The sequence below is a fragment of the Sorghum bicolor genome, chromosome 7 (assembly GCF_000003195.3).
Source record: "Sorghum bicolor cultivar BTx623 chromosome 7, Sorghum_bicolor_NCBIv3, whole genome shotgun sequence".
Taxonomy (NCBI): domain Eukaryota; kingdom Viridiplantae; phylum Streptophyta; class Magnoliopsida; order Poales; family Poaceae; genus Sorghum; species Sorghum bicolor.
In genome coordinates, this window is record NC_012876.2 from 58,987,524 (window position 1) to 59,001,863 (window position 14,340).

General features: G+C 45.5%; 1 protein-coding gene across 3 annotated transcripts; it reads left to right on the plus strand.

The window, feature by feature from the left end:
- LOC110437038 (bZIP transcription factor TRAB1-like) lies at nt 2,674-8,091 on the plus strand. 3 transcript variants are annotated; one of them, XR_002455085.1, is made up of 6 exons: nt 2,674-4,088; nt 4,329-4,400; nt 6,096-6,125; nt 7,414-7,523; nt 7,610-7,696; nt 7,826-8,091. XR_002455085.1 is itself a non-coding variant. In XM_021465105.1 (5 exons), exons 1-4 carry the CDS (start codon nt 3,171-3,173, stop codon nt 7,480-7,482), a joined length of 1,089 nt encoding a protein of 362 aa, XP_021320780.1. In that variant the 5' UTR covers nt 2,674-3,170; the 3' UTR covers nt 7,483-7,523; nt 7,826-8,091. The 3 variants fall into 3 exon arrangements, 2 of the variants coding, with proteins under 2 accessions (XP_021320780.1, XP_021320779.1); XM_021465105.1 differs by lacking the exon at nt 7,610-7,696; XM_021465104.1 differs by lacking the exons at nt 7,414-7,523; nt 7,610-7,696 and having other exon boundaries at nt 2,693-4,088.

A 14,340-nucleotide genomic window follows, 5' to 3' on the forward strand; every position in this document is an offset into this window, starting at 1 on the left:
CCATCAGTTTGCAAACTGGTATCCTATTGTGTGGTGAAAGCCGGTCAAAATAGTAGGTTGTGTTGGTTTTGATGAAGATACATCAGATTCCTAGGATCATGGTCTAAATAATATGATTATGTGGTATTAATGTATCATTTAGGCTCATAACCTTGGTTTTTTCTCTTTCTTTTGTCGAAACACATAGGAGGGTTGCATGTCATTTTATGGGAGAGAGCAACTTAGGGTTTCTAAGTTCTTTGGTTAGGTTATTTGGTTAAATGTCCTATTCATTAGGTGCTTGAACAATATATTGCTATTGTTGGATCCTTATAATAGGGTGTTGGCGTCTTGCGTGCTCTACATAAAAATCTTTACTTTGTATAAAAACCGTTGGAGGTTGGCAAGAAACAAATGACCGATATGTCACGCGCATGATCACAAGATAAGCATACATCTAGACCCATATGTCACACGCGTGATCGCAAGGTAAGCATACATCTATGATGACATAATATCGACACATCTTTATCCGCCCGAGCTTGAGTTCACCAAGAGTCGTATGCCACACACAAGATTACAAGATAAGCATACATATATGATGACATGATATCGACACACCTTATCCACCGGAGCTTGGGTTCGACCCTGCGTGAACACCACGCTAGCTCTTGTCACTATGAGGTTGTGCAATAACCTTGCATATCAATCTTAGCCTATCTTATTGTTCTATCCTCTACCTAGTTTTGTCTCTCCCCCCTGTCGTGTAGGGGGCAAAGCGATGTATCGTGTCCACAACGTATAAAAAGGTTTATTGAAAGCAAATATGGGAAATATGTAGTTTAGATGTGGTATTAAGAGGGATTATCTTTTTATGTTGGCAATAGCCTTACGTTTGTGTTACTAGATTTTTTAAACAATTTACACTTCAAATATACTACCTTTCATTGTGGGAATCATGTATGATGATTGGTTACTTGCACTAGTTTTAGCTTACATTGTGCTTTACTATTATGTAGCAAACATATATATATGCATGTTTGTCACATACAAGTTTTGTTTGGTAAGATTTTTGCTTGGTTGCTTACATCATGTTGCATGTTTGTCACATATTCGTGTTAGTTGTGGTGGAAGTGAGGAGATTTCATTTTTTGACCCATCATTTTTTTGCAAATCTTCATTGTCTAATAATAAATTTGACGTGCTATCTAATTCAAGTTGAGCACAAGGATTGTAACTAAACACGGATAAATTGTACTAGGCTAGTTTCAATGGTGTTTTGTCATAGTTTCATGAACATTAAATATGTTGATGTAGCCTCATATTAATAAAGAGAAGGGTAATAAGAGTTTTATAAGGATAAAACTCTTCTACACTGTTTTCTAGAATATTAATGTGTTGAAAATTATGTCATAAAACCCTCACTAAGAATGACCTTACACAAAGCCGAATGTAAGCTAATACTCCCTCCGTTCATTCCAAGAATCTTAGAGAGTCAAAGCATTTTCAAGTTTGACAAAAAATATAGAGAGAAATATAAAGATTTATGTCATAAAATAGGTACACTATGAAAATATAACTAACAAAGAATCTAATAATATTTGGTTGGTACCAAAAATATTATTATTTTGCTATATAAATTTGGTTAAACTTACAAAACTTTGACTCTCTAAGATTTTTAGAATGACTTATAATTTGGAACGGAGGGTACAATCAATTAGAGGCAACCATATCTCATACTAACTCCATGATGTGAAAACAAATTAAAGATCCGAATTGATGCCATCCGACGTTTGTTTAGTAACGGTCACCACCCGCGACCTGCCAAATTAAACTCTTCGCAGCATCTTTGATCTGGACACACCGCATGTATCGTACGTACGTCGTCGTTACAATCGTGGAGCAGCCTTTGGCTTCACTCCAAGGTCATGCGCAAGTTCCCATCCCGTTGCACATGCTGCCATATGAACTCGGTCTCTGTTGGAAATGAGATTTCTAAGCGTCAAAGCCCCTGGTACCAATACAGGATAGCGACCGTTAAAATTAGTTTTAACTCTCTCTTGCTTGTAAAATTAGCCGTTTACATTTCTCAATCTTTGCCGTATGATGATATTATATTCATTTAAGTTTACCAGTCGAATCTATCAATCATTTAATATTATTTTATTTTATAATAAATCAAGAAACAATATTTTTTTACTATAACTTCTGAGTTCACTTTTTAACTGTTCGATTTTTTTTTTCCGGTAGTGGTACACTGCGTACAACGAAGCACGAGTAGAGGAAGCCAAAAAAGGGCAACCCATGCCACCCCAGATCTGGTTGGTACGATGCTTCCGTGAATGCGCCTACCCCGGCGCACCTGCCCACTGACACACACCCTAGGCCAACTGATGCCTCGGCCCCACGCTGTCCTGGCCCCCACTCGCCGGCCGGACAGCCGCGGCGGCGCCCGCCGGGGTGGCGGCCTCGTGGGTGACTCCTGTTCTTGTCGGGGGGGTTAAAAAAATGGCTGCCAACGGAGGCGCTGCCCCCCACGTCTCGCGCTCTGATTGGCCCGGCGTCGCATCTACCGGCTCCAGCCTCGGTGCGCCGCCACGTAGTACTCCTACCCTGCCTGTGCCTAGCCCGGAGCCCCCCGGATCCTCTGCGACCTGCGGCGACAGGTGCAGCGTGGCAGTGGGTGTGCGGGCGCAGACGATCCGGAGGGGGCGAGCTCGGCACTTATAGGTCCGCACCGGCGCCGGGAGGGGACACCTGTCCCCCGCCGCACTCTGACCTCCGCTCCCCCGCGGCGCGAGACGAGACGCGAGCGCCCGCACCAAGGCCAGCCGAGGCGGCGAGGCGGGGACTAGGCGAGCGAGCGGGACAGGTAGCGGCTGCCAGCGCCAGCCTCCGCCCGCCCGCCCACCCAACCCCACCATCACCACCAGTCCACCACCACCACCACCACCACCACCACCACCACCACTAAGCCGAGGGCGGAGGAGGCGCACACAGCACAGTCCGGTCCCGTGCCTTGCCTTCCAATTCGGTCGTCCCACGGCATCGATTGCGCCCGCGCACGCGCCCCATCGCTTTGCCGTCTTCGGCCACCCGCAAGCAACCTATATAGCGCGCCGCGAATTCCGCCCGCCTTCCTCGTCGTCGCGCCGCAGTGAGAGGAGGAGGAGGAGGAGGTCAGGGGGGTGATGGATCCCAAGGACGGCGAGAGGATGGGGGCGGCGGGGCCGGGGCCGCTGTCGAGGCAGGGGTCGATCTACTCGCTCACGTTCGACGAGTTCCAGAACACGCTCGGCGGGATGGGAGGAGGGCTCGGCAAGGACTTCGGCTCCATGAACATGGACGAGCTGCTGCGGAGCATCTGGACCGCCGAGGAGAGCCAGGCCATAGCATCGGCGTCGGCGTCGGCGTCGGCGTCCGCGGCGGGGGCGGGGGCGGGGCCGGTCGGCGACGGCGGCGCGGCGCTGCAGAGGCAGGGGTCTCTCACCCTGCCGCGCACGCTCAGCGTCAAGACGGTGGACGAGGTCTGGCGGGACTTCGCGCGGGAGGGGCCGCCGGGCCCGACGGCTGGCGGCGCGGAGCCGCAGCCCAACCGACAGCCGACCCTCGGGGAGATGACGCTGGAGGAGTTCCTCGTCAGGGCCGGGGTCGTCCGTGACAACCCTGCCGCGGCGGCAGCAGCAGCAGCAGCAGCTGTCTCCGCGCAGCCGGTTGCTCCGCGGCCGATTCAGGCGGTCAATAATGGCGCCTCCATCTTCTTCGGCAACTTTGGGGGCGCCAATGACGCCGGGGCTGGGGCGATGGGGTTCGCGCCGGTGGGGATCGGGGATCAGGCCATGGGCAACGGGCTCATGCCTGGGGTGGCTGGGATGGCAGGTGGTGCGGTCACTGTTGTGAGTCCGGTGGATACGTCGGTGGCACAGCTGGATTCTATGGGCAAGGGGAATGGGGATCTGTCATCGCCCATGGCTCCAGTGCCATACCCCTTTGAGGGAGTGATAAGGGGAAGGAGGAGCGGTGCTGGTGTGGAGAAGGTCGTGGAGCGGCGGCAGAGGAGGATGATCAAGAACAGGGAGTCTGCAGCTAGATCCCGTGCCCGGAAGCAGGTCACACCCTTGTCCTCAATTCTTGCATGTGTGGTATAAGTAGTAGTAGTTTCCTATTGCAAGTTGCTGCTCTAAGATTTTGTATTACATAATTCTGGTAAATCAGCACATTGACTTGTATGCCCTGTCAAAAATGACGGATATTTGATAAGGTAGTAAGGTAGAGGCACATCTAGCCTATCCTATCACATTTGCAACTTCAACACATGACTTGTTGCTTATGTCTGTTATGATCTGTAGGCTTATACAATGGAGTTGGAAGCTGAAGTTCAGAAACTAAAGGAACAAAACGAAGAATTGCAGAAGAAGCAGGTATGTACCATTTCTGTACAGTTAAAGAGTATTTTCTGTTACTTGTCAGAAAGGGATTCTGAGCGCATTTGCATATTTGGCCCAATGCTAATGGAAGCAGTTATTTCACAGATTTTGGTAAAATAATATATGTTTATTTATTTAGTAAAGTATTTACAGTGTTTCTTTTTCCTTAAGGTTTGGAAGTTGGGTACAGAGGATTGTTCACTTTGAATAGTTCTACATTTAAAAAGCTAAATTCCTTGGTAAAGTACGTTTCAACAAGTGTCACGTAGGATCTCTTTGTAACATTTTTTTTTTGCTGATTTTCACAATTGGTGCAAGCACAACTAAATTGAAGAAAAACTTGATAATGTAAAATCGTTTTAAGAACTGAAGTGGATTTTTTACTCAAATGATCAAACATTTTAAAAGAAGTAGCACTCATTAAAAAAACAGTTGCAGAGCTGGGCTTTAATTGAAGAACTTAGTGAGATTAAAACATGAAATTTCTCTTTAAATAAATATATATAGATCTTGAACTTCAGTATCTCTTGGAGTTGGAGTTCATTTTAGGACTTCAGCCATCATGCAGTTGTGTCGTGCCTTTTTCTTTGGGGGGTTGTTGCTGAACTTCTACATGACTTTTAGTTGTTACCATACTTTGAATCCTGCACTTTAAACAGTACTTCGTCCGGAACAACATGAGATTGCACATATGTGTCTTTGTTTCTCTTCCCACCAGGTAGACCTTGTTGTCCCTTGTATTCTGTCTACCGGCCCATCCCAATCCCAAATTGCTTTTCCCTGAACTCCATCCATTTGAGTGAAGCAATAAAAAATGATGCACGGACCAACTTTTTGCCTCTTCAATATCATTTCAGAGAAGGGACACATCGAGGGCCTATTTGGGTAGGATCTGGGGCAAGTCCTCTTATCGAAATAGGGTGTGAAGTCCTATTTTGATGGTCTTACGGAGGCATGATTATTCTATCCTCCAAAATAAACGGTCCACAATTGGTGGACGGTTTTGGATCAAGCACTCAGTGTGTCCAAGAGAGGTTTACGCTCGCTGATCATGCTTATTTGCTGGGAAATTTCAAGGAAAGGAATGCAAGGGGTTTCGAGCGCAAAGAATCGACAAATGCGAGAGTCCTACAAAAGATTAAGGATGAGGCGTGTCTGTGGGTCGTGGCGGGAGCAAAGCACCTTAAACAACAACTCAACATTTTTTGAGTTTTTTTTCGCACTCGTACAAATTTTTCATTTGCGATGTGTTTTTTTTTTCTGGTTTGGCCTACTAGGGTTTTGTTGTTGCTGTTTCAGCGGCTATTTTCCCCCTCTCTCTGTATAGTGCCTGTCAGGGCTTCCCTCCTTTTTAATATAACAGGCAGCACTCCTGTGGGTTCATTAAAAGAATCCTCCAAAATAACCCCCAAACTAAAATGTAGAAATCACCATTCACCAGTGCTATTCTGCAATGGTACTCTAATTACTAATACTAGTTCATCAGGAATTTGGAATGAACATCAATTATGAACATTGTTATGCCTTATGGAGTGGGGTAGATATACCTTTCAGTAAACATGAAATTTGCCCTGCTGCATCTACATTCAAATTCCTATCATTGTCATTCTTTATATGCATCTCTCTGTGGATTACATTAGCACAATACTGTTGGAGCTTCCTAATCTTGTTTGTTTTCTTGAATCGCAGGAAGAAATAATGGAGATGCAGAAAAACCAGGTAGATTTTTGTGTTAAACTTCCATTATTGATGTTCCTTTTTCATGGCACACCAAAGATGGATGCATTCCTGTTTTCAAATAGTGAATTTCAGTGTTTTTTTCACTTATCCAATTGGAGAACTGATGGAAACTAGGTTGCTATGCTGATTTTTTTTTCAATATAGATGTATTCTTCCATGACATTGGTTTAACTGATATGGCAGATTTATGTTTGCTTGTCTATCTATGGATTTGCCATGCATATAGAAAATGGCGTAGTTACTGTATTACAGGTTTTAAAAATATGAACTCCATAAAACATAATACCCAGGAAGTTGTATCTAGGGTGTTGTTGCCTTAATTGACCGAAGTCAACCAATGTAACTTCATTACTAACTGGAATCTATCAGGGAGAACAGGACCGGTTATACATTTTAAAGGGGGATAGATAACTTGTAACTAAAACATGATCGTAAGACCATATATGCATTTTAAAGGGAGCTAGGAATAGTAGTTTGGACTAATGCATTTATGCTAGGAAATACCTTGTACAATTGGCAGGACTGAGCCTCCTCAGTTGTTGTATTCAAGAGGAAAAAAACACCTCATCAGTTGTTACACCATAGGTATACCAAGTACCTGAGAGGTGACAGCCTTTTGTGAGCCTTATGAATTATCATGGAAGTATACAAATTTCACATTATCATTGAATTTCATATTTGGAAGGTACTGATAACTGAGACCCACATGTCATCCATATGTGGATCTGCTGGCTAAGGGTGATTCACTTTTATGCCTGACATACCAGCTCATGCCAATTATTATAGTTGTCTGATAACATATAACAAATTATATGTGTAACTTCTTTATAATGACTTCAAAAAGTATACTGTCTACCGTTACAATAATTTTGAGCATAAGTAGTTCTCTGAAATTTGGCAACACTGCATTTCTAATAACTAGTAAAAGTATCATATTCATAACATCCATAATGTTATGTTGTCCTTGAACACGCTAATGTTATGTTGTACTTTGAGACTCCATAATGCCATGAATGTAGATGTTAATTGCTCTCTCTTTATCACATGTCAGGTGTACCAAAAATTGCATAATGTTTGGTATGTTCCATGCACTGAATAAACGTTGGTCTACATTGGCCTTAGTTATAGCTTCTTCCTTCTCCCTCTTAGTTTAGTAGGAGTATATGTTACACGATGTTCTAGTGTAGTCATGGAGAGTTTAGGTCACCTTTTGTTTTGTTCACCTGAAAATATTTTGATATCCCACTAACTTGAATACCTTATGCAGCTAGGAGGTTTGATATATCCTACATGCATAAAGCTTTGGGCATATCACACGCTTTATTATGTTTGTTGATTCTTAAAACTAGCAGGGCATGGTTTCGTCCATGTATCCTGGTAAGTGGTAAAGGTTATGGTTATAACAGTAACTAGAGTAACCTTAGTTGTTTGGTAAGCAAACCTTGGGTCTTGGCTCATTGCAGAGTCTAGTTGTGAATATAATTGGTCAGATGCGGCATGGTTCTCGCGTGGGCTGAGTGTAAAAGCCATAATCCATGATTGACACGATTGTGGGTGTTCTGTTTTTCACTTTTTTTCTTTACAATGTTGGCTTCTTTTCAAATCCTCTGGTACATATATTTGCACATGATAAAGTTGTGTTATTTAGATAACTGATAACATAACTTGTCTCCGAACAGGTCCTGGAAGTGATCAGCAATCCATACGCACAAAAGAAGCGATGCCTGCGGAGAACACTGACAGGTCCCTGGTAACTGAGTTGTTGATGATCGGACTTGACAAGATATTTAACATTATGTACTTGTACATATCTTCAGGATTTGGAGAACCCAAATTTCTGTTGTATATTAGTGATCAACAGAGTCGAATGTACCAGTGCTGAACTTTCTTATCCTGTCACTATGCCTCCTTGATTCAGTTCTGCAAGCCTGTTAGATTTATTGCATCTCTGCACCCTCGTGCTCCTTACTACTCCCTTATGAGCGACTAGTACCTGTGGGGATTTCATAGGAAGATAGATGGGTCTCAGGCCTCAATTGCGCCTTCTAACTTCTAAGAGAAGTTCGGAGGCGTCTTGCAGCTTATTGATTGATGCAAGAAATGGCTCTGCATTGTATCTGTTCCAGAAGTTGGAGACGGAGGAACTCCTTTTGATAGGTTAGGAGTTGAAGTGGTGAGCTTCAGGATTGAAGTCTGACCCCTCTTTGGTTCAAGTCATAGGACCCAAGATATTACTAAAGAATATCGAGGAATAACATCTAATGTTTCGACTAGTTTAAAGTCTAATTCACAATGTGCTCTTCGCTGGTGTAAGATTTGGAACTACTTGTTGATAATTTAAATTGGAAACAGTAAGGTTTAGGGATGGAAGTCTGAAACTCTGAAACTTGGGTCTTGCCATAACACTCGAAGCTTCACCTGTTCATACAATTAACGAGCACAAAGGGTATTATCAGTATACAGTATTATGATGCTGCTGGTTATCTTTCAGTTCTAGGAGCAGGATATTTTAGCGTTCTTTGTTTGCTGCTGGTTTTTGGATCCAAGTCAGGCTTTGCCGTTTGATGCGGCTCTTGCTCTGGCTCAATCACCCCCTCTGGTACAGTGGTAGTGGTACTGCAGGGGAGCGAGGTGCAAGGTAGAGGAGCCGCACCGAACATACATGGCCTGAATAGACATGCAGGGAACGTCTAACATTCAGCATTCATACTATAAGATAAGATATGATGCGAATGGCTACGTATGTGCTGTGCAACTTTCGAGTTTTAAGATTGCAGTTGAAGATTTTTCCATTCGATTTGTCCCTAAACTGAGCTGATAAAAGAGCAAGGGGCACAAATCTTGGCAGATGTTTCTACGCTTGCAAGTGGCGCGGGCTACGCCGTCAGCCCACCGGGCAGACCGGCGCCGCCAGCCTGCACAAACCCGCAGAGTGGCCCATCTTCTTAAGCAGGTTTATGCGGCTAAACCCGCATAACCCAGCGGCGCCGCTTCAGCCCGCGTACTCGCAAGTCGCGACTCTCGCTGCTTGCCTGGCGTCCCTTTGGGTCGGTCATGCTCGTGCCCTCACCTGCGGCGCCGACGACCCGTTCATCGTCCTTTCCTCGCTCTCTGAGTGCAGTGAGTCACCGTGACTGACCAGCCAAGGCGGAGCCTAATGCTATGACTATGATGAATTGACGATCAGCAAAGGCGGCAGCCGAAGCTTTGCATGTGTTAGTACATAGCCCTCCTTGATCGTCAGCAGCGAGTACTGAAGCTTTTGCCAAATATTTATCATGTTTTATAGTCCTCGATCCCTCCCCGTTTGCTTTTGCTTGTATGCCTGAAGCTGTGTACTCGATTGGCCCAATTTTCTATTTGGAAGTTGGAACTTAGGTGCTGATGTCTGCTTGAGGAGTTAAGCGCTTGCGGGCAGAACTGCGCGCCGTCGGGCGCCGCAAGCATAGCACGGTGCAAAACGGGCCGCCGCACAAACCCTCACACGAGTAAGCGGCGCGTGCGGATGCGGACGGGCTGTCCGCAGCCGCGCCGTTTGCATATATAGATGTTTCCTATCCAGCCTTCTTTAGTCGGAGCTAACCTGTGCAACAGTCCACACACTAAGCATTACTGTGCCATGGCTGATCAGTGGGGTAGCTATATATGCCATGGTTGATCGGTGACGCACGGTCGAAAATGGTGGATGCATGATCAGATAACCTAGCTAAGGTCCCACACTAGACATGGCATGCGTAAATCATGCATCGCCGTAACGGCACTGGAGAAGTAAAACCCCCCGTAGCGTTACATCGCCATAGGCCGTAGTCAATGCAACGACCGGAAGACAACAAGAACACATGGCTCAATCACACTAAACTCCACTAGCATCAGGGCATGTTCGTCAGGTCCAGATAGATAGAAAATGACGCCGCTTGAATGCTATGCACCCGCGCAGACAACGAGACAAGCAGTAGACCTCTCCGCCGTCCTTTCCATCACAAGCAAGCAAATAAACCCTACGCCGTCGTCCAAGTCCAACTCGATCACGAGAAGATGACACGCAGTGACCTCGATCGCTTCGTCCGAACGTCGTCTTCGGCCGGTCGTAGCTAGGTGTGATTCAAACGGGAAAGGCGGAGGAGAGGAACCTCTGCTCGCCGCTACGAAACGAGCTCCTACTCTGAAGTGATGTGTCTCGTGTACAGCCCTTGTGAACACACGTTGTGTTTCGTTCTCGAGCTGTTCATCCAGGTCCCTGTTGGTGTCACGGCATCGGCATCCACCACCTGTACGTGTGGCCTGTGCTGTGTACCGTACGTGATGGTCTCCATGGCCCCCAAACCAAATTGCGTACCTGTCGTCCCTGTCACGTAGGACACACATGTCCATGTCATGCCGCTGCTCCGCGATAAAGTTTTTGGATTTGGTACTCAGATATGGCACCTAGATAGCTTTGGTAGTAGTAGTAGCAGCAGCAGCATACCGACCCGATCCGGCAGATAAGGTGATGGGCTATGGCCATCGATCACGATCAGCGGTAGCCAATGCTACTACCAGCAGCCATGGCATCAGCTGCCCCACGAACAGACCACCCGTTGGGTAGTTCACGACCAGTCTCCGTCGGACAGGAGGAGCGGCGGGCCGCCTTGCCGGGCAAAGGAGATCGATCGGGTCCCGTCCCTGGCGGAAGCGGGAACAGACACGGCCCCGGTGCGTGCCGGCAGCACCCTCGTGTCCCCTACGCACCGGGACACGGCGAGCCCACGGCCGCCGCCACCGCGCGACACGGTCGGCGTGTGTCGCTGCCAATATACTATGTGCGGTCGGGAGTCCGTCGATCGGTCGTCCCGTCCCGTCGGCCTCTGATCCAGTGGCGGAGCTAGGATTTTATAGCTGGGTATTCCACGTATAAATTTTTTTTGTATATGTGCAATAGTAAAAGTGACAAAATCAATACAAAATTGATTCTGGTGCACAGCTCAAGTAGAATATATAGTTTTCTTAAAATATATGCTAGGTAAAATATTTGTTTATCCTGGTAACAAGGCATCAGATAAAGTGAGACTAGTGTCGCCTCTAGTAATAATCAAAGTATATATAAATTCTTTATCTATATTACAAAAACACAATGCAATATTTTTTAAAAAAATCAGAATTAATGCAACAAAAAAAAGAAGAAAACGAAACCTTCAATTCTTACTTTGAAGAATAAAAAATAGATGCGGGATCTTTGTGTTCACCTTGTTGTTGCTTCAAGCTATATATGAGAAAGGTCGTATATGAGAAAGACGTTGAGGGGGAGCCGTATATGAGAAAGTCTACAAAGACCACTGACCGCCGTCGCCGCTAGAGGAATGCCGTCAACGGGGTTTCTTTCTGATGAGTTTATGGGCTGCCGCTACTAGTTGTTCTACTAGGCTTAGAGCAACTTCAAGAGTTTAACTATTCTTGTTGTTTATGCTATTTCAGAATTTGTATAGCAAAAAGTAGACTCCAACTAATAGAAAGTTGGCTTTCTCTTGATTTTCGGTGGCTATATAGTTTATTATAGACGCTAACTATAAGACTTTGTAAAATAACAAAATTGTTGTAGATCTCTTCTTTTTCTTAGAAATTTTCTATTCGACAAAATAGCTAAACAATAAAATTTGACAATTAATTTTAGCCAAACTATTGGAGTTGCTCTTATGGGCTATATATTTGCAACATTCAACAAACTAACATATATGCTGATTATACATGTGTGTGTGTGTGTGTATATATATATATATGTTTGTCACAAAAATCATGGGTATTCCATGGAATACAGGGGCATACCCCTGGCGCCGCCCGTGCCTCTATCTCTCGCCTTCCGGGAACACAGAGCCGTCGCTCGATCGGTGACTCTCGAACAGCGCCGCCGGGAGGCGGGGGACGTTTTGGATGGACGGATGGTACATAAAGATGTGCAACGGGCCGGTACGGCCCGACACGGCCCGGGCCCGTGCTAGGCACGGCCCGTTAAGGCACGGGCCCGCATGGCCCGCGTGCCGCCGTGCCGTGCCGACACAGTACACCGTGCCTAGCTAACGGCCCAGGCACGGTCCGTGGGCCGTTTTTCGTGCCGTGCCAGCCCGTTTGGCCCGCGGCCCAGCAGGCCTTCGGGCCAGCCCACAGCCCACACCACAATTTTGACAAAGCAGCTTGAATGTCAAATTTTAAAATACCAGATTTGATCACAGGAAACACAGATAGAGCAAATAAACAAGATGTACCCAAAATGAACTCCATGAGCTGTCTGCAATGCCGCCTCATTAAAAACCTTTCTAGGTAAAACTCACACCTCGTGAGATAAAACCCTAGAAAGGAAAAGAGTACGGCCAACTCATGGAAATATTCAATCATCAAAGTTTCAAGTATCAAAGTTATTACAAGCCAACATTCAAATGTTTTTAATGTCTCTCATCTCAGTGCCTAAATCATCTTAGGTCTTTGAAGCCTCTGTTACTTCGACATCTTCATCAAGGAACTGGTTCTTCATGTAGTCTTCTAACTCTTTGTCCACCACAGTGTGTTGTCCATGCTCCTCGCCAAGCTCCCAGTCCTTGGTGCAGATCAGCATCTCCACAGTGTCGGCGCCCAAACGCCGTCGTCGCTCCTCAATCACCCTGCCAGAGAGACTAAAAGTAGACTCCGAAGAAGTAGTTGATACAGGAACAGTCATAATGTCTTTAGCCAATAGACAGAGAACTGGAAAGGTCAGTTTATGCTCATGCCACCAGTTGAGAACATCAAAATCATCATCATATGCAACAACATTGTCACTGTCAAGGTAAGCAGTGAGCTCAGATATGCTAGCAGATGAAATAGATGAAAATGATGAACCATTTGGAATAGATGTTCCAGAAGAAACTGATCATCCAAAAATTCTGCCCCATGCCTGTTTTCTCTTACCTGTCAGGCCAGATGGATGTGTAGTCCTAGCTAGCCTAGCTGCACCAAATCTAGATTCATACTTGTCATACAGTGCATGCAACTCAGATTTTACCTCAGCAAGATAAGCAATGTAACTGATATTGTTACACTGAGAAAGCAAGTCAAGCACATTTTGCAAACCTCTGATCTTAGCCCTTGGGTCCAGAACAAATGCAAAAGAATATAACAAGGGTATTTTTTCCAGTACTTAAGAAATTTAGTTTTCATTGGCACAACAACATCACCAAGCTGGTTATCATTTTCATAATTTCCCAGGTGGGTAGCAATCTCAAGAATGTGATGCAGTACTAGTGGACTAGTGGGGTAGTACACACCAGAAAGTGCAACAGTTGAATCATAGAACAATTCAAGAAACTCCAATACCTTTTCAGCAATGTACCAGTGTTGTTCATTCAAGAGTGCATATCCAGATTGAGAGTTAATGAAAGCAGAAAAGACAAATCTATATGGCATCAGATGTTTAAGCATAAGATATGTGGAGTTCCATCTAACATCCATGTCCAAACAAAATTTACGTGGCCTGATATCCTTAGCAAGACAGTAGTTCTTGAATTGAGCAACACGATGATTGGATGAATTTAGAAAATTAATTGCAGTTCTAAAAACTTCTATGTAAGGTTTAAGCCTTTTCAAGCCAGATTTGACAATCAAATTAATTATGTGGCAAGCACAGCGCTGATGCACAACATGATATATTTTTTTAGCAGGATCCCTAGGATCAACATCATAGCCCATCAGGGTTTAAAGCAAGCCTAGTTTGAATCATACTAGCATGATCAGATTTGTTTTGGCATGATGTATGATGACGTTTTAAGCGACCAGTTCCATTAGCAGAAGTAGCAGACAAACGAGACTTACAGAGTTTGCAAACAGCAAAACAACGATCCTCACCATCAACAGTATCATGAACTTCATCGTAGTGTTTCCAGACAGGAGATCTACGCTTACTGTTGCTGGCAGATGATGCAAGAGAAGCAGCGTCGCTAAGAGAAGGGGCAGTAGAAGCAGGAGCACTAGGCGCTGCCACTGCAGGAGCGCCGGGCGCTGCAACTGCAGGAGCGCCGGGCGCTGCCACTGCAGGAGCACCACGGCCTCGGCCAGCAGCACCAGCACCAGCCGCATTGCCACGGCCACGGCCACGGCCACGTCCAGCACCAGTCGCAGCAGAAGCACGACCAGCACCAGAGGTAGCCGATGGCACTGCACCGAACAAAAGGTCAGCGACATCGGACATGTC